We start from the raw sequence: 21,230 nt of genomic DNA, 5'->3' as shown, positions 1-21,230 counted from the left end.
TGAGTTCCTGTTCATCATAGCACCTACTGAATAAGTAAAGATGATTTTTGATTCCTGAGTGGAGATGGCGAAAATACTTTAAAAACACAAGTTTTGAAGTGCCGTATAAATTCCTGGTATCCCACCAAAACTCTAATTATCCCAAAGTATCTCAACAGCAAGCAATAAAGTGTACATAGTGGCAACTTGATACAGTTTGGCTGTTTCTCACTGGCACGTTTAAGGCATGAGCCTAGTAGATTTTGGAGGCTTCATCCATGTGTTTAAAGTTAGGCAATGCTTATGCATCTGTTTGAAATGGGGCCTCATTTAAAGCAGGATAAATTGGGTGCACTTCATTGGAATTGCTTTGGAATTTATTACAACCCTGCTAAAGTTACCAAAGAGTTAATCTAAGCCCTTAAAGTTATGCTAGATTGGTACCATTTTAGCTGAGATCGAGATCTGACTCTTAACTCCTTAAAATGGAAAACGGTATCATTTATTTTCAGTTTTCAGAGTAACCCAGTTTGACTCACTATGGCAACAACAGTGGGACATAGAGTAACAAAGAGTAATCGTTCCCTCAGCCAAGGCACTTCTTCAACAGGTCATCTTGCTCAGGAGCAATAAAACCGTTCAGAACAGGTCTGGGTCAAATGCAGAAGTCAGGATGCCCCATCACTGCTACCACAGCACACTGCAGCTTATTCATGTGTGTTTAATCAGCAGCTTATGCTCCTCATCTCCTTCCTGTGTAGGAGCAGGGTAGGGTTCTACCATCAGTTATTTCACAGAATAACAGAATGCTTTGGGTTGGAAGGGGCCTTAAATATCGTCTAATTCCACCTCACCTGTTTTCCATGTGTTGTTTTTTTTGTTTGTTTGTTTGGTTTGGTTTGTTTTTTTTTGAGCCTCTTTGTTCTTCTCCAAGTCTCTCTCATTTCATCTTCATTCCTTGCTGCTAAAAGAAATATAATTTAAAAGAATGCAAAAACACAATTTTTCAACTAACTTCACCAACAGAAATGGTTCCTGAAAGAAAGTAACAGATTCACTACTCCTTTCACAGTTTGTATCACTGTAAAATAGGATCAGAGCATGAGGGTTTGCTAAGAATGAGTCATAGAATCATCTGCGTTGGAAAAGACATCCAAGATCAAGTCCAACCATAAACTTGACCTACTGCATCCCATCACTAAATAATGTCCCTTAGCACCATATCCACATGTCTCTTAAATGCTTCCAGGGATGGAGACTCGGTTGCTTCCCTGGGCCACTTGTTCCGATGCTTGATCACGCTCTGTGAAAAAATTCTTCCTAATATCTAATCTAAACCTCCCCTGGTGCAACCTGAAACCTTGAGTCCCACCACTCATCACCTGAGAAAAGAGACTGGATTCCAATGAGTTTTTAACTTAAAGTCAAATAAAGTTATGAGGTGCTTCTTAGTTTTCACTCTTACGAATTAGGAAAGATACCTATGGATAGAGTTTGCATTTTCTAAGAGCTGCATTGAGCTGTCTGCTCTTTAAAAATAGTGTCCAACTCTTTTTTTTTTTTTTTTTTAATTTAAAAATCAAATTTAGCTTTTTAAGCTATTAAAAGAATTGACCTTAACTTCACTAATGCAATCATCTCACCATATTCCCATCATACAAATTAGCCTAGAGGAAGAACAATTATCATCCTAGAACTTTCTTTAATTATTCCCTGATTGCTTCTTCAACCTTCTTCCTTTAAAATCATTCTTCCACTTCTTTCTTGTCATCCTACTCTGTCTTCCTACTTTGTCTTGTAGAAACTATCACCATTCCCTGCAAATGGAGTGTCCAGTACATTTTTCCACAACCTCACCTGTGTGTTATTTATTTTGTCAGTATGCCACAGGACTTGACATAGGCAAGAGTTTTGCATCAGCAAAATGCACTATCGAGGGGCCTCTGGAAGAGTTTCTCTTCAGAACACGGGCTTCCTGATGCTGTGCTCAGATAAAACCTATACGAATTGTCACTCTTGTTCTTTCTGAAGTTACACAGATCATTCATAAAGGGACAGTTACAGCTATTCTTCCTCCAGGTAGCATTTTGAATCTTGTGATTATCCAGCCATATAATGACTGTAATAGCTAGCACAGTCAGCCCGCTGTAATTGTGCTGGAATTTTATTTAATTTTCTTGGTGACCTGAGTTTGCTGTTTATTTTGTTGGGTGTGTAATTTTGCCCCTGAGGACAAAAGAGAGACAGGATGTTCACATCATTATAGAAATAAAATAATGCTCCTACCACTTTTGATCTTAAATTAGGTGACATGTAGAAAGAGAGATTAGCACCGTGTTTTTAACATACGTGTGTATCCAGCAGCATTCCCACCAATAGATGTTGCTGACGTCAGATGTGCTTCTTGAACATTTGGTTTGTGTTCTCCTTCTGTTAAACAGGCTCTTAGGAAACAATTCATGATTTTGAGCCTAATGCTGTATAAACTTTTACTAGCTGGGAATTAAGCACAGTTATGAATCCCCATCCAGAAAAGAAATGGGGTCCCTTTCTCGTCTCCCAGCCTCGCATGCACTCTTTCTGGAGTCCTTTGGAAGCTACGAAGGCACGTAAGAGTAAACAGAGTAACTCTATTATACCCTGTTGGCATCTTTTGGATTGGGTGGATTAACAGCAGAAACAAAGCTACCCCAATCCACTCTCCAAGAGCAATGGGGTCAGTAAAGTCTGGGATGTGCATCTGCCATGGAAGGAGATAAAGTACCATAGTATTCTCCAGCCTTCTAAGATATCTGTGAGTTATAAAGTTTCCTAGGTGATTCTGGTGGCATGCTTGGAGATGCCTTAGGCTTGGAACTCAGCATGTTTTCGTTAACATAGTATTGTTGTCTGATGGACAGTGGCCTGGACTGGAAAACACCCTCCGACCAGGAAGTGTCCCCACAGTGGTTAGCCTGAATGTACATTGCAGTCATGCAGGATTCGGCTTTACTCTGCTAGAAGCTGCAAAGCAGGAGGGAGGTCCTGGCCCCTGCTTCAGGCAGCTTTCAGAGTAGTAGTAGTACAGTAGTAAATGCATAATGAAAAGAGCGTTGACATATACTGGAGTTGCAGAGTATTTTTTGTTTCAAGAAACGCCCCAGATGATGGACCTGTCTGGAGTGCAGGATTGTAATGCCAGCCAATTCATGACCTACAGCCTTTTTCTAGCCGTTTTAAGAAAAAAATAGCTTGGCAATAAAGGATAGTTATGAAATTTGAAGATGTAATTTGGAAAACACTCTTAACTGCCTTTTTAACAGCATCTTCAAGCTGTTTAAGTTTTTAAGGAGTAATTAAATTATTTGAACTAAGCCACCATAAATTCAATGGCTAACTGTATCTCAGGATATAAATTTTCAGCAGTAGAGTAAGTTAAAAAGTCCATGCTTTCAATTAAAATGTTAATGTTTATCTTGAATTATTACACAGTTATGCTGCTTCTAAAAATGTTTCCTTTTTTCCGCATAAGGGAGAAAGTCTCCAAACCCACTGACAGGTAAATGTTTAAAAGAGCTGGTGATTTCAGGTTTATGACCTTTCGGAGCTGTTCCTGTGTTTGCTGTAGATAATTGCTCAACATTTCTCATTGTTTTCTCTGGAAGTAAGTGCTGCTGTACCTGTCTTATTCTTGTACCTGATTTATGTTCTTGTTGTAGCTTTGCTCTGTTATTCCATATCACAGCTCCTCATTTAGTGCAAACTTTCCGTGCCTCATAGGATGGAAGCAAAGATGCGATATTTCTCCCTGCTTGCCAAGTATTGTGAGCTTATTAGAGGGCAAATGCTTTAATGCTGAGGATTGTTTTAACAGTTAGGGCTGACAGATTCACAGAGCCTTGAACTAAGATCCTGTCTTATGCCAACTTCCTGGGACATCTCAGCGATTCATTTTGTCTCTTAATCTCTCTCTCTTTTTTTTTTTTTTTTTCTTTTCACTCTAAGCAAAAGAATGATAGTATTCACATATCTGACAATGGCTGCGAAATCAAATACATTGATGCCTGGAGTTGCTAAATATGCTATTGTGAGTTTCAGAGCCACAGAAAACATTGTTAAGCAAGTTACTCTTTAAAGTCGTGATTTTTTTTTCTTGCAGGAATCATGGCAGAACTAGAATTTGTGGAGCAATTAGAACTCTTTAAAGAGCAGGTAGGGTCTGGGAAATCTGAAATGTGGCACCATCAGCAGAGAAATGGCATAGGAAAGAGGTAGTCAAACAGGGTGTTACACTCAGTGTCATTAGGGGATGGTGTATAGATTTTTATCTTTCCACCTAGCACTGATTTGTTAAGTGGCTGTAAGATTTTATCACCTCAGGGAGGTATATTATACCTAATCTCATAAACTAAAGGATTTGCAAACCTAATCAATATTTGAATAGAAGACTTCAGTGGGAAGCTTTCATGTTACAGGAAGGATTTGGTGAATCACCTTCTGCATCAGCACCATGGAATAACTGCCCAAATGCAACATGAGACTTTGTGGCAGTTGTCAGTTTCTGGTTGAGACCTGGAACAAAGGTTGATTCCCTGTGGATTAATGTACTAGCACTTTTGTTTGTTTTTGTTGAGAGAAAGCATCCATATTTGGACCAGTACTCTGATCTAGATTCATTGTTTCTGTTGTCATCTTTGTTTAAAGTAAGCATCACATGTTGTATTACTTGTTTTGAATTGCAGCATGTACTGAAACATCCCTTTATAAAATAAAAGCAGAGATCTCTGTCAACAGTCATCGAACAGTGACTAAAGAGACCTAAGCTAACATTGATTGGGTTGAAAATTTAACTATTATGTGGGCACTACTTTTATGCTATAAACATGAAAAAGTCTTCAGAATAATTTTTGGGGGAATTACAGTGCATGGCTGTCAAAGATTAATGGATAGAAAGCATGCATACTTCATATAAAGCATTGTTTAAATTAAAGCTATTTGCAATTTTAAAAATCATATTTTAAAATTAGTCCTCATCAGATATATTTTTTCCAGAATTTAGTTTTTCTCTGTTTCCATTTTTAACAGATAAGTTGAAAACTCCTGACAAGAGGAAGGAGGATGTTAACAGAATTATTTGCAGACTGTTAATGACACAGATGCTAGAAGGCCACTCTCCAATACCTAATGTTATTACAAATAACATACACATTCCTGGTCAAGAATATATTGTAGCCTTAGCAGACCAGCTGGCATGTGGCTGCCAAAGTTTGAAGGGATGTATTTGGGACTCTATATTGAGAGCAACCGGAAGCTGAATTGATCAGAGAAAGGGAAGCAGGAAGCGGTGACTGAGCTGCTAACACACCTGGTTCTGCTTCTTCATCCCCACAGTGACGCTTGTGCCAAATCCATGTTGTTCTAGCAGGGCCTGAAGTGTTGTGATACCCCACTTTGTGAAGTGCTTTGTACTCTGAATGAAAAATACCTTGTAAGCACAAAATACTGATTAAAACAGTGCTTTTACCAGCAAAGAAATGGGAGTGAAAAACAAGTATATGCATATAAAGTTTTGTTTGTACTTGGAACTTTTTATTTATTTATTTATTTTATTTATTAAAATATACTTGGGGTCTAAAGTACAGGTTGAAAGCCAAGTTGTATTCTCTACAACCAAGCCATCAAATAGCTCTGCTTGCCTAAAAGAGGAAAAAAACACATCTTCAATTTTTCCCCTCGTAGGTTTCTAGGCTTTGTCAATAATATCTGCTCCTTTATCAGCCCCGCATACAACACACAGCTCCTCACACAGCAGCTTTCTCCTGTCCAGTTCTGTGCCCCAGTAGCAGAGCCCCTCTCAGGCCAAGCTGGCACGGCTCCTGCAGCCCCTGGCCACCATTGCTGGGACCTGTGGTTGCAACCAGTACTGATCTATTACTGTCATACTCTTAGCCTCTGTGTATTGAGGAAGGGTGGAGATCACATCCTGAAATTTCCCAAGATGACAGCATCAAACACTGTTTTTGAGGTATTGCAGCTTGTAGTGGACCCTGAACAGATTTAATCCAAATTTCAGTGGCTTAATAGCAGAATTGTGCCAGTGTTATTGTGTGAAGGAGCTCCAAATGGATGGCAGTCATACAGTTGATCTATTTTTAAAAGAAAATCTTCTTTAGCTCTCAGTATATCAGATTTGCCACTTTACTTTTCCATAGGGTTCAGTTACATTTGGAACTGGAAACCTGATAAGAGTTGAAAGGTGCATTCAGTCAATGTTCTATGGCCTGCAGTGAAGGATTCTTAACCTTTTCATTCTACTTACTCTGATTTTTTCTCCCCATTTCAAAATCAATTTGAATTGATCCCTCCATCACGCTTTTGGACTCATTTAAGATTCTTCCTATTGGAATCTGCTCTTTATGTGAAATCTGCTATCTCTGTTTTTTGGTTTACACAGGGAGCTTTAAGGGGAGGATGCTTACTGCAAAAGATTCCAGATTTCTGACCTCCTTTCCCCAAAATTCATTTATGGGAAAGTAAATACTTAATATCTGTCAGGCTCAAATAACTAAGCTACACTTCAAAACAAATTGAATAGTAAAAATACAATAATCCTAATTTACCAGTAAGATCTATAAACATTTATCTTCTATCTTATTGGAATGGATCTTGACAGATCTCCATGTGTTTAGCTACTGCAAACATAAAGCTATAGCTCTGCAGCTGTTTTATCCTCACCCCAACAATTGCTCTGTGCTGCTGAGACAGGAGAGGTAATTGGATGCTCTTCTTTTTTGACAGGTACTGGACTGGATTGAAAATCACGGGGAAGCCTTTCTGAGTAAACACACAGGAGTTGGGAAGTCTCTACATAGAGCACGTGCACTGCAGAAAAGACACGATGATTTTGAAGAGGTAGCACAGGTAAGAGTCTGAATCAAAGACTTCTGCTTTCTGGCTTGATTTTTGTTACTTCTCTCATACAATAAGAAAAAATCTACTGGAGTTTTAGGGGCCTGGTAAACTCACACTGCTCTCTTCAAACACTGGGAGCTGAACAGGATCCTTGCGCAGTTTATATGTTACGTGTAGTAGCAGCAGCAATTACAATTAGAAAATCACCGCAGTGGGTGGGTCTGTGCAAGTACAGCCTGTTGCCTAGAAAGATTTTTGTTTATTTTTTTTCCAGAATTAGAGGATAGCTGTTATTGTTGTTACGGGATCTTCCTCATAGCACAGGGCAAGCAAAGCATGACGAGGAATTTTGGTATGAAGCCAAAATTCCGGCCTGAAAGCCCGTAATTTTCCTTGAAGCATGCTCATAGCAGATGTTTAAACATACAACTAGCCTTTACTTACAGAATTAAAATGAAGAAGGAAACTTGATAAGTTCTTCCAGGGACCAATTTTTTATATTTATTCTTTTAATAAAAAAAAAATCTTATGGCCAGAAATTATCCAGTCTCAGTTCTGCCTGCTAGATCATGTTACACTTTTTGCTTTAGATTGAAGCATCATCTGTCAGAAATTGGTATCCTACGAAGGTACTCCTGCACTGGGTATTTTAGATAAAATCCTGATTGATACATTCTTTTTTATGTAGAGGAAATGCTTTGATTTCCTGATGAACACAGGCTGGTTATTGCTCAAATATTTCACTGCAGCATAAGACAACAATGTTTTAGACTTTGGTTTCATTTTTCTATGGTAACTTTCCCATGTGTTGGCCTACTTTAGTTTTAGATGGTTCCAGCAACAGGGACGTAACTCTTTCACTGTGCTCCAAGGGAAATTATTTCACTGCCTGACAGCAGCTACTGGCAGACTGGCAGGATTATTATTATTTTTTCTCTCCCTGATATTCAGGATATATATATATATATATATATATATATATATATATAAATTGTTGTTTATATCCCTTTAGTCTTGGTTATCTCGCTTAAGGAGGTAAATGCCAAGGAAGGAGATAAAATAACAGCCCTGCAATATCTGTTGAATGTTATCATGTCTTCTCCTAAGTGCCTCTTATCTACGTTAAGCATATTTAAATCTACTAACATGTTCTTATTAAATGCTCTTTTGTAACTATTTGCTTGAATCCATTCAGTTTGCCGACATCCTTCTTTTAATTAGACCTTCAGCTATCAATGTAATACTCATATTCCTTGGCTTGATAGTGAATTTCAGTGTTACCTTTCGGCTGTGATGAGGTATCTTTGCATGCCACTGACAAATCACGCAGTCTGAAAGCAGCAGTTCTAGGCTGCTGGATCTCTAAAATTTTATAGGACCTTCTGTGGATTTAAAATTTATGACAATAGATTTGAAATTCTAGAGTTAACTTACGCAAATGGATTAAAATAGGCCTTAGGCTGGAGGCTGCAAACCACAGTCTTACAGGGCCCATCCAAAAGCAGGAGTTAGTGGGAGGTTTCATCCTGAAATCAACATAAGGTGCCTTCCCAAAGATGTGTTTAAGTCAGACAGCCATTACATTACACTACATACACAGAAACTGAAACTAGGTGATCTGGTATCTTTTGTGGCATTAATATTCTCTGAATCTTCCTGTCTGCAGCGTGACACTGGAATGCGAGGCTGGCAAATGGACATGGGGACATGTGCTGGGGGAAGTGAAAGGAATCTCAGGCTTTATCCCAGGTCAAGGACTTGAGAATATAATACTGTTTGCTTTCAAAAGAGTAATAGCAAGGGTAACAGGAAGGGCCATAAATTTATCACACCTGGAGTTCTCCTGCAGAAGCTTTTCATGAGGTCAATTTTGTGTTGAGGAATAAATCTCCTCTCCACTCTGACTATTACCAGTTTTTACTCTTCCTGATTCCCTTCCTCCTGATGCTTAACTCTTTATAGTTGGTCTATAATTAATTAATTTTAACTTTTTTTTTTTTTCCTAATAATAGTGAATAACTTTGTCGTGTCTAAGATAGGTAACTGGTATTGCTTATTCCTGATATAGCCACATAACAAAGCACACATGCTAAGATCCTGAAACAAAAGACTGAATAGTATGCTCACTCCCCTCATCAGGATGTCAATTATTGTCTGCTAATGATTTTGTATATATATATATATATATATATATATATATATATATATATATATATATATATATATATATTTAACTGCAATACTGACATACCTGGTGAGACTGACAGTACAAGTCTTCTTGCTTCTGGCAGTTCTCTGAAAATAACACATAGTCTGCCATACAGTATAAATTTATTCTTCAACATCTACTTTCTTTTGGCTCTGATATATTTGTTCTTATCTCCTACTGTTTGAGGAAGGTATTTGCAAAGGTCAAGCTAAAAGCAATTTTCATGAGTTTTTGTGGTATTTGCAACAGTGGACAAAAAGTTCATGTTTTTGAATGCTGCCTAGCTGCAAGTAAAGAAGAGAATTATATCTGGGATTGCTGTGCTGAGAAATGCTCTGATTGACTGACCTGCCAAGGCACTAGATTGAGAGGTGGAATGTATTCCCTCTATGTCTGATTAGAAACCTCACAGATTTATAAATCTGGATGTAATGATGCAATCAGGCATGGCCCAAATAGATCACCTTCCTGCATACAGCTGCGCTTGGAAAATGTCAGTGATTTTCGAGTGGTGCATTATGGGCAATAGGAAATACAATTTGGGGTCCCTTTCTCTCATAACTGCTGTTTAGACAATGCTCTAGCATTTTTTTCTCATCGTATTTATTCTACACAGGATGCACAGATGGGAAATGTTTGAATTTGAATGAGTTCCTGGGAGGGAGGTTTTTATCTTGAGTATACCTGGGACTGTTTCTCTGCCAGTGCTGATGCTGGTCTCTGGCTGCACCTTGATAATGCCAGCTTTAGGCACTGTGCCTCCTGCACAGAGAAACTGAGCAGTTGGGCATTAATGGCAAGATAGGTATCAAGGTAACCATCAACAAATAAACACCACTCTGTAGATGTAGCTGTTCGTGCAATGACAGCTTGTCTCAGATTACTTTGTGTGAATCAAATAACCCTCATTCAGCCAATTAAGATTGTAAATCCAGGGACAATTTCATTTTAGACTTTCTAGCTTTTCCTTATTCAGAGCGTTTACCTGAAAACCAGTGGAAAAATTGTGTTAACTGGGTTGTGCTCCCCAAGTCTCCCAGCACTTGAGCACTATTGAGTTGAGCTCTACGTGTTGGAAACCCTTCTTCTCTTCTCTGTATATGAGAGGGGCTGCTGTACATGAGAGAGGGGCCACAGATCATTCTCCCTTCTGTTATTCCTGGCAATTGGATGTTAAGGTGGCTTTGTCATCCTTCTCTGCTCACAAAGAGCATCGCTGCATTTGTGCTGGCAGGGAATTTGGAAAGATGGTGGGGAAACACCTCTGGCTATGCGGCACTCCGCTGCCGCAGGACCGAGTGGTTTGTGATTCGAATGATCTGCAAAAAAATGTGCCTGTAGTCCTTCTGCGTTTCTCCGCTTTTCTATCAGGCAGGTTTATCTGCATTTTTAGCAGGAGGAGGCCCACCAGTATGTACTTCAGCCTGCAGATGGCACTCGCTGTGCATTTTAAAAGCTTTCAGTTCAACTACCGGTAAACAGCGGGTGTTTCTAATCCAAACTAACCGAACGTTGTACCAAAGTGAAATGAAGCAGAAGTAGAAGCTGGCTCACACGCTGTCCCCTTGGTGTTCTCCCTCTCCTGCCAAACCCCGCGTTGTTTGGGGTCACCCAGACAAACAACCCGCCTGGATTCTGTAAATGCAGAGCTGGGCGGTCTGTGCTCTCATGCAAGGTGGTGCTTATTTGCATTTGGAGGATAAGCTGCTCTCAGGTCTATGGAGATGCTTTCAAGCCTCTTGAACTGCACTGTACTCACAGCTACAGCTGAGTTTTGTATTTAGTACCTGAAAGATCTACAGGCTCCATTTTGCCAAGGTGCAGTGGGCTATTCTTGAATTATGGAAGTGGAGAGCTAGGTAAAACATGGGCAAAATTGGAAGCAAAAGCGCTGAGCTTTGCAGTATGCTATTTGGGAAGCTAATTGGTGTTCCGGTTCTTGGGTGTCTATGCTCGCTTTCCTCCAAAAGAACTTTTGGGAGATGATTAAACACTGAACACAGGTTTTGAACCATCAAAGCTAAACTTACATGTATGTAAATGTGTATAGTTCCTTTAAGAATCCCTTTCTTCTGTTTTTTCTGAGGGAGATAAAGGTATTTCCTGCAAGAAAAGAGTTTCAAATGAGAACTAAAAAGCCAGTGGCTTATATCCTCAAAAATTAGGTGATGTTCTTCATCTGAGATGCAATTTGTACTCTGGTGATCCTGTCTTGAGTCTCCCCTTCCTTCATAGTTCTATTCCCCAGATGCCATCAGTTCAGAGTTTTCAAATGGCTCTTGGAGATAAAAAGATCTTTAAGTGTAAATATGTTGAATAATATGATTATAGTGTTTGTCCTGTGAAATATCCAATGGTTTCAGTAAGAATATCCACTGTGGGTAAAAAAAATAAAAAATAAAAAAATAAAAAAGGTATTCTGTGATCTTTCAGTCCCATGTAGTTTTACTTGAACTGCTTTAAAACTAAGTGAGGTAATGGAATAGTCAGGCCAAACTGAATTGCAAACAGCTACTTGTTTGGCCTTCAGGATAAAAACCTAGCGCTTTCCTATACAGATTCCAGCTCTGCTGGATGTCATTGTTCTAAAGTTTGGCATGAAGTTCAGTGCTGATGTAAAACAGCTAGGCATAAATGAGGAGCCCAGGTTGATAATGAGCACTTAGGGAGCATTGTCCCAGGGTGATTTTTTTTTATTATTATTATTAGTTGTTTTTTTTTAATTTTGTGACCTACCTGGTTGTTGAATGGAATAGCTCACCAGGCATGCTGGATTTCTCCCTTTGTGTTGGGTGACTAAAATACAGTGTAGGATGAAATATTAGTCCAAAACAGGGAGAAAGCAGGCAATTAAACCTGGTAAGAACTATGCTCAAAGTTTGCAGTATAACTGTAGTTTCAATAATGCCAAATGCTTTTATAAAAAATAAAATTAAAATAAAATAAAACAATAATGAGACAGGCAAGAGAAACTCAGCTCCATTTATATTTTCTTCATCACCCTTTGCATGGTCATGAACAAGCTCTGAAGCTATAATGCAGTTTCCTGTTCACTTCATTTATGCAAATGTATTCATTTCTACACAAAGAGGAAAAAATGCCCACTGGCAGCAGATTACACAAGCATGTGTGCTGTGGTGCAGAGCTCTGGGCTCCAGAACTCTTGGTTTCTTCTGGCTGGCAGCAGGCAGCATCTGGCAGTCATAGACAGCAGAGAAAAATGAAACAGTGCCTATGTATAGGTTGTATGGGAAGGTTATCTGGTGACTTGTGGATCTAAAAACTTCCAAGAACACAGTTAAAGAGCCAGGTAGTTTATCATGGAAGCAATAGTGTAACTCTGTGTGAATTCTAGCAGCTCCTGGTGACTCAGGACATACTTGAGCTGCAAGTGCAAAGATGCTGGAGCTGTTCTGCACAGAAAAGCTGGGAAGGACAGAGCCGTATAGCTGTGCTGGATGCACTCCTGTGCAAGCATGGGGACTCTGCTGCCAAACATGAGCCAGAAGAAGGCCATGTAACACATGTGCTTCCCGAGGAAGTGTGACAGAGTAGGCTATCAGAGTAGGCTGTGGATGTGTCAGTACCATGCTCCGTTGAGTGGTCTAGAGATGCCCATGGAGACCTCATTAGCAGAGGTTGCTGAAAGAGCTTCTTGGCTGATCTTCTGAGAGTTTGGATAGCAGAGTAATTGAATTGGTAGCCACCGGTACTTCACAAGTTCCCAAGTAATGAGAACTGTTTTTAGAGAGGCTCTGTAAGAGCAGAGAAATCTTCCTGGCAATTGCCTGAAGAGCTGTACTAAGTATGCCATGTCTCCGAGTTACATTTCAGTATATTGCTCATCGAGCTAGAGGTGATTTTCTTTCCTATTTCTTCCAAAATCACATGACAGATGGATCTTTTCCTTAAACTGCCTGGAGCTTGATTCAGAATCCAAATATTCCCTGTAAAATCTCAAGGATTGGTAACACAATACGTTTTTGACAGTTGCCAGGAGCTAGCTTCCTATAGCTGGTTTATTTGGGTAGGTTTATTTTTGGTTCTTTAAAATGTGTTCCTTTAGTTTGCCTATAAATGCAAAATACTGCTCCCTTGACAGACTGGCGGAACAATGAAGCTATTTAAGAAACATGTATTCTTAATTCTAGAAGCTCTAGAAATTTGAATTTCTATTGTGTGGGGATATCTTAGTTTTTGAACTCATTTCATTCAGAATAAGAAAACAGAGACAGAAAGAATTGCCTACAGAAGAAAAATTCTGGAAATTGTTTTTTTTCAGGCCCCTATATATATATTTTTAAAGATAACATTGGAAAAATGTAACACTGTTGTATCGTATAACATGCATGCTAAAGATATGTTCAATGTTGTGCTGATGTCTTGACTGAATGAATGTACAGCTGAAATAAAAGCTGTTTACTATTGGAACTGCTAATGAACCACTGCTGTTTTGACAGCATTGTGTATGCTGGTGAAAATCATTGTCATCCAAAGGCTTTGGATCCCCTCTGATCATTCTCCCACGTGCTTTTCTTATTGGGTTACCAAACCGTGCCTATTGACTCAGGAAGATTAATTGCAGCAGTGTCCGAATCTCATTTGTAATGATGGTGGACTAGTACTCTTCAGTTCAATTTCTTGTAGCTATTGATAGCAGGGGGAATTCAAGGGGAAGAAGGTGACATTATGAATCCATCTGAGTTTTTACTTGCTGCTGCCTCCAGGCCAGCCTGTGGTGCTTGTGGGAGAATGGTACAGCATTAGCACAGCAGATGTGGCTAATCACAGATATACTGCTTTGCAGGTATTTGGTGATTTTATTTAGGTTAAGCAAATATCAAAGAGATGTATATTCAGTAATAAAGTAAAATAATTTTCAAGGGCAGGTTTTAGGTATTTATTATCATTGTGCAAATATTCTGGGAATAGACTAATGGGGTCCAAATCTTCTTGCTGCAGAAGATTTAGAACAATGTCACATTTCCAGTTTCAGAGAAACTGCTTGTAATAACTTGTGCTAAAGAGCAGAGAATCCCATTCAGTGGCTGATCTATTCTGTGGGAAAGTTGCTCTGCAGTCTGGTTGCTCTTCTCTTTACCTATCATAGGTCCAGATGAGGAATGTCCTCTTATTTCTCATGTCAGGCATTTGAGTTGTCTGAGAACAGTTGCATTATGTGACTATTACCAACGTTTTATGTCAGTATTCTACCAAAATTTTATTGCATATAATCCTATTTTTTTTTAATTTGTTGCCCTGCAATAGAGTTCAGATCTCAGCTTCTCCTGCGTAGGAATAGAGGGATATCGGTGGATTTATATAAGTCTTTTAGAATAACATGTGTGTGAACTGGGGCAAAATCCTACTGTGTGTATAAATAACTTGTTGATTCAGTGCATGTAATAGAGCCATTAATATTGCCCTCCATAGCTGCTGTCTGTGAGGTCTGGCTTTGCATAACTGAGCCCCAGGAAAGCACTGGTTTGTGTCACTATGGAAATGGCATATGGTTTGAAGCATTTAGGCATCTTTGTTTAGTGTCTGCTTGAGAGCACAACCACATGCGAAAACACAGGTTCCTCTCCTGCCTCAGCCTTTGCGGAGGGAGGGAGGGAAGCTCTGAAGACTGACATGAGAAAAGCAAGCCGAATTGGACTTGTCATGTCACTGCATTTGAAATGAAGCTTGTTTGGGAGGAAGGAATTGCAGAATTTGTGAAAAGCCAGGAAGGGAGACAGGAGGTGTTTCTGACCTGTCAGTGAGCGTGTGCACGTGTTTGTCTGGCACGGTTGCCTATATTAGCATGCAGCTAATACAATAGAAGCCAGCATGTGCTGCAAAACAATGACAGTGTGCGTGCCCTATTAGCAAGCAACCCTCATTATTAGAGCGCTTTGTTCGATGCATAAGGCTTGTTTTTTCCATGCAGCGTAGGTAACTCCTCGTGACATTAGTGAGATGCGGAGCTAGGCAGAGAAGGGAGAACAGAGCCTGCTTCTGCCTCCCCCGGTGTGATATTAGTCCTCACTGCAAAAGTGCGCAGCACAAAAAGGTGGTCGTGACTCATTCCCATCAGGGAATTAACAGCACAGCCTTCGTGTTAAATGTGTCAACTTGAGAGCTGAGGTGAACGCACTGGATGCAGGGTGAAATGAAGGATGGTAGGGCATGGAGGTGGCTGCATGTGCTAGTTTTTGGCACCTGGTGCCTGGTTGCTTTGCCTGTGGCCAGGATCTGTATTGACAACCAGAATCAGGATTTGACAATGCCCACACATCAAAGTGGGGTGCAGGAAGGATTTGCAGTGCTCCCTGGTTTGACTCTGAAATAGATGCTACTGGAGGGGGGAGAAGTCTTATATGATTTCAGTGTCACTTTCTGTTGGCTCTGGGGTATATTTTAGGCTCCAAATAGACGTAACCAAATCCTTTTTAAAATCAGGGGTAGGTGTTTTCTCCCACCACAGAAATGGCTCAAAGAAATACCGCCCAGTCAGAAATGCATTCACACCATTGCTGCCTCCTGTCATGGGGTGGCAAGCTGTCCCTCCCAGCTCCAGGCCCTTTCCAAAAGGATTTGAGGTTTTATCCCTGCAGGGTGCACACCAAGGGGTGGTCTCACTTCCCGCTGCACCGTTGTGCCCCAATGTGAGCTATGTGAGAGAGGAGGCAGCTATGTGAGAGAGGAGGCAGCCCCACAGCACAGCCAGGGCTGCAGCCACATCAGCTGCTGGAATATCAGCCAACTCACCAGAGTGTGCGCTCCCCTCTGGGACTGGTAATTGGGTCACTGGGTCATGTAACCATTGTAAAATTAGTTTTTTTTTTATAATGGAATGTGAATGTGGGACAAGGAAGAAAGATGGCACAGCACAGAGCAGAAGCGGATTTGTGAGCTGGGACAGAGACACAAAAATAAGGAGATTATGTGGGGATGGGAATGGCAAGGGGAGTGTAAATTGCTGCTTGCCCCTGCAGGGTATGCCTCTGGGAGCAGGAGCAGGTGCTCAAATCCTGCTCCTTAGGGGCGGGCATGAAGCTGGGGCTCCAGGAGAGCAGGCAAAGAGAGATCAAAGACAGCTCAAGGAGAATTTCTCTGATCTTTGATTTTGTCTAATATCATGTCCTGTCTTATCATTTTGGGACCTGGTTGGGATTTTTAGAGGAAAGGGGGTTGGGCAGGGAGAAGGAATGGTTTGGCAACATTAAGTAAAGAATAAACTAGAAAGCTCAGAATTTGGGCAAATTTTTATAGTAAAAAATAAAATAAAATAAATTGGCAGAAGTTGACTACAGAGGCAGTATCTCATATGGCTGCGGTGTTCTTGGAGATCTACTACATGCCAAAAATCAATACATTTTTATAGCACGGTTCTGTACCAGATCTCTCATTGTAAGTCATTATTAGGATATGTTTAGCTCAAATCATGTGTGGCCTTCTAATAAGAATCAGAAATTTAAAATGTTATATTTCTAAATCTTTGTTGTGATTATAAGTAGCCTGAATTGAATTTCACACAGTAGAACACGTTGTTAAAATGTTCCCCATACAAATGCATTCTGACCAACATGAAAAATGTAGGTCCCTGTCTAAAACTTCTCTAAAGTGTATGAACGTTGGGTGTTTTAAAAAAATAATAATAATAAAAAAAAAAAGTTTATTTCTTCCAGGATAGTGAAAACTCATTTTCTTTTCCACATTACCAATATGCAGTACATCTCACTAGCTGTTAGAGAAGATCTTAATCCTTATAAGTTGTAGGGAAGACAATGCCTTTAGTCCATTTTTGCTTTCACAGCACACCTCTGAAGAACTAATTTGATGGGTAAGCTGTATGGACATTTCACGTCACTGAAATAACAGTGGTGAAAAATGGGCTTATAAATCTAATAAGATTCAGAGAATAGTTTCTACTCATTTGAAACAAATTCCTATGTGTAAACCATGATGGAGAGCTGAATTAATGCTGACAGTGAAGAGATTCTGAATCCCTTTGGATCTCACTGACCTGCTCCTAAGGATGCTGAGCTGGAACAAGGAGGTGAAGTCAAAAGTTACCTCAGTTGTAATTGAAGCTGGGGAGGCTGGCTTATTCTTGTAGATAGAGAATAGAGAAACTTGCCATCAAATTATCTGAAGGCCAGAGAGCAGGGGGATGGGGACTGAGGTTATCTGAGAGATGGGCAGGTGGTGTGTTACCAGTCCTGCTCAAAGGGTATGTTGAGAAACCTTCCCCTTCTGCCAAATTGGAATGTCCAAATTGTCAGCAAAATAGAGGTGTTGACATTTTCTTCTCATCATGTTTTGTCTCTGGCAGGCAGTGTACCCAAGTGTGAGGTTTCCTCTGGATGGAAATGCCAATTTTTAAGTGCATCTTTGCTACAAGTCAGATTTGCGTGGGTGAATACAAGGGACCCAGGAGAGTACCAAAAGACTCCTTGCTTCCCTCTGGGTCTAGGGGGAATGTAGACAGCACTAGCATGTCACAGCAGCTCAGCTGCACCAGGAGATGCGGTGGCCTCGCTGAGAAAATCTCCCACACCACTCCCACCTGGGTGCGAGCACAGGAGCTGATGCAGTGTAGCATGTCAGGGAGGTAATCTGTGTTACAAAGGAGCAGCAGCAAAAATTTCATTAAATCTCTGCATCCCTCCAGAGGCAGCAGCAGCGCGCTGACCCTGCTGAAAGGCTGTGGCACATCTTTCGGCACGTTTTTTCTGTCCGTGTTGTTCACAAATATCCATTTGTTTGTCAGAGGTGGCCTTTAACTTATGGAAAAATAGAGTTGGCTGCAAATCTTGGGGTCCTGTGATGAATTCTTGTTAGACCTGTTTTTTTGCAGAAGCTTACGTTGCATGCATGAAAAATACAATTGTTACGTGATGTATATACAATACTGTGTTGTGGTCCAGCCTGCCTGGTCTCCGTATTTGTCTATATAGGATTTTGTAAGCTGGAAGCTCTGGGGAATTCAGGAGAGAGTTCTGCTGAATTTTCTTGTGTTAAACATTATCTCGTTCTATAAGCAGCCCCATCTCGTTCAAGACGTGCTGCAGGAAAAATGTATAACCTATCTCTACAGTGATAGAAAGAGAGGCACAGCTGAGGAAGTGGCTGTGGGGAAAGAAATGTTTTGCTGTCTTATTTAAAACAGGTTTCATAAAAACCAAGACACTAGAAACAAAGCCAGAGAGTTTGCAGAATTCATGTCATAGCTTTATTTCCACCTCTGTTTTCATGGCAGTAGTGCTGCCAGTTGGTTTTGGTACTGACTTTTCCCAGTGCTGCTGACAGTCTAAAGCCTTTTAATACTGTCATCACTGTTTCTTTGAAACCTCCAAATTGTGAGCATGATATTAAATCCAGAATGCCCGAAGTTATTTCAATTGAGAAGGCCGGCAGGACTTGATAAAGCTGTCATGATTGCACTCATGTCTGCAGGGCTCAGAAAAGACACAAGCTGAGCCTTTGGGACAGAAAACAATACCGTGTCCTCCCAGATTGCTCACCTCTGAGCTGCCACACGGCTGTCTTCCTCCACTCTCTTTCCCTTTTCCTTCCTATCATACAGAACTTGGGAGGCTTTGCTATGTACTCTCTGGGTTTGTTGATAATATTTATCATTTGAGAAGCTTTCAGAACACTCTGGTTTGCTCCTGACAGTTCGCTTTATTGTGCTCCCTTGTCATCTGTGCAAAACAAAATGCTTTTCTCACCTCTGTTGAGCTTTCTTCAAAGGCTCAGTTACCTTGCAGTCACTTCAGCAGCTCTCATTCATACTCTTTGCTAATCACTTGATTAACAAGTCATTTTGCAGTCATAATATTTCCTGGTACCCTCACCATTCTGCATAAAACTAACCAATACCAGATGTTAATTTTTGGCTGCAAGGCCAGTTTGGTTTCACGTCTGACCCCCGAACATTGTTCTGCTGTCCTTGTTGTCAGTTCCATGCTTCCATACTTCCATATGCTTGTTACTGTGCAAAGGTGTTCTCAAAGAGGAAGGTATCAAGCTGTTTTCATGCTAGGATAAAATTTGGCCAATAATTGTCCATTTCAGATATCTTCCACTATTCTTGTACATCCCTCCATCCATAAAATATTGAAACAACAACGGGAGTATTTCATCATCTCGTTTTAATGCGCTGTTTAAATATTCTTTTCCTAGAACAGCAATAGGTTGACAGAAAAAGAGGAAAGTATTCCTAAGAGTATTAATTGATCTTTACCTAGCTCTCTATTGTATTTCATATTCCTTCCCCTATAAGCACAGAATGAGCCTACATAGTAAGTAGGCAATCTTTCTGTTTAAGGTGCTGTAGGGTGCCAAAGTAAGGTATAACTGCTGGCTTTGAAGGGCTATGAGACCTCCTCAATTAAAACTGTTAATTTTTTTTTTCAATACAGTCTCAGAAAATTGTTTTCTCAGAAATTTCTTTGGTTTGTAAACACAGCTGTTTGTGCATTAGACCCAGCGTATGAGCCTTCCTGGGGCAACACTGCTTTCTCAGCTGGCAACCTCTTTAGGTCTCAGGAAAGACACCAAAAGCTGGCTTTGTGAGATTAAAACACCATTCTTGTGCCAAAGGAGTGTTCTTCCAGCTCCTGTGTGTGGAGCCTTGCAAATCAGAACTTCTTGAATCACAGCTCACAAACTGTAAAGTAGTATGTATTCCTCATGCTTCAAACTGCAACTTTTTAAAGATGTGTATTGGACTCCAAAGTAATCCTGCAATGATACACACTCCACATGAAGTGGATACACACACCACATGAAGTGTCCAGATTGCTTCTCTGGAAAGAGTAGGTTTATTTACATGTCTCATATTAAGTTTGTGCTTAGATGTTTATTTAACGGAGGAACTTACTCGTATAAACTCATTAAAATAAAATGGAGAGGAAAGAGGAGGTTTGGCAGGATGTGGGTGAAACCTTTGGTGAGTGTAGCATTTCTAGCTAAAGAAAGAATGAAATCCCATCTTCCCCCTTGGAGCAAAAACTAAAATGAATCTTGCAATATTAAAAATAAAAAAAAAAATCCCAGCAGAGGTTTGAAAAGTCTAAATCTCAGCCAAAAATGCATTTGAGCATTTGGTTATCAGAGAAGAAAATACCTTTGGAGGCATTCCGATTAAAGTCCTTGCATGGATGGTCTTTTTCAGTAGTGACAGTAAAATTCAGTGATGGTTAAGCTGACCTAAGAAGTACTGGGTTAATAGTTTGTGATTTGTGTGTGTGTGGTATTTGGGCATATCTACGCCTTTGCATACTTATTAATATTGGATGTGATGTGTGATATTAGATGGAATTTAAAACATTAGTTCACTATGTGTATCACTTGCATTTCATTGAATAATAGTTGTGATCACAGCAAAGTTAATTAGTGTGATTGTGCTAATAGAGTATTTTTCTATACTGTGATTGCACTCCTGATTTAAGATGAATAGTTGATGTGATTAAAATATAACATAAGTGACATTGTTTTAATCTAAAGTAAGCCCTCAATATGAAGTAGGACAAAGAATTCTTTTAGTTGTTATATTTCCTATGTATATAATAATATTTATATTATATTGATATATAATATATAATTCTAATCTTACTTGTTTGTTTAAAGGACTGAGTTAACTTTTAAGCCATTTTTATGGGTTTGAGCTTTTAATGTAATGTGTAATGTCAAATAATAAATTCATCTCAGCTTGTAGGTGAACCCTGAGGGAAAAGCATAAATAAAAAATAACAATACATGGAAAAATACGTGGTTCTTCATGTTTAGTGAGGATGCTGTGTTGCATCTACCTTGTTTGTTCTTGGGAACAGTTTGTTTCTCATTCATCCTGAAAAATCCCTTATGCTTAAATAACCCACTGAAACCATGATACTACTTGTGGATTAAAGTAGTAATTAACATCAGCATGGTATTATTTATTTTATATTATTATATTATTTATTTTATATTTATATTATTTATTTATTTATTATTTATTTTATATTATTATTTATACATGGTCTCCTCACCATTTGAAATAGGAGTAAAATTTTCATTCCTGAAATTTGTGGATGTTTCTGAACTGAGCTAAGTTTCAAATTCTGGTGAGGATAGTGACAATAGACCAGTAAATACGGGTGCTCAGCCAGAAAATGTC

General features: G+C 39.6%; 1 protein-coding gene across 3 annotated transcripts in view; it reads left to right on the top strand.

Annotated features, from left to right (window-relative positions):
• KALRN (kalirin RhoGEF kinase) overlaps positions 1-21,230 on the top strand; it is a 496,625-nt gene that overhangs the window by 263,285 nt on the left and 212,110 nt on the right. For all 3 annotated transcript variants that reach the window (XM_084524614.1, XM_084524615.1, XM_084524616.1), the window contains one exon: positions 6,757-6,879. In XM_084524614.1, coding sequence (XP_084380740.1) covers positions 6,757-6,879 — 123 coding nt within the window. The remainder of the gene's footprint in view (positions 1-6,756; positions 6,880-21,230) is intronic.

Source organism: Aythya ferina (assembly GCF_964211825.1).
Source record: "Aythya ferina genome assembly, chromosome: 6".
NCBI lineage: Eukaryota > Metazoa > Chordata > Aves > Anseriformes > Anatidae > Aythya > Aythya ferina.
The sequence above is the reverse complement of the archived record's forward strand: the minus strand, read 5'-3'. Positions and strand labels throughout refer to the sequence as shown.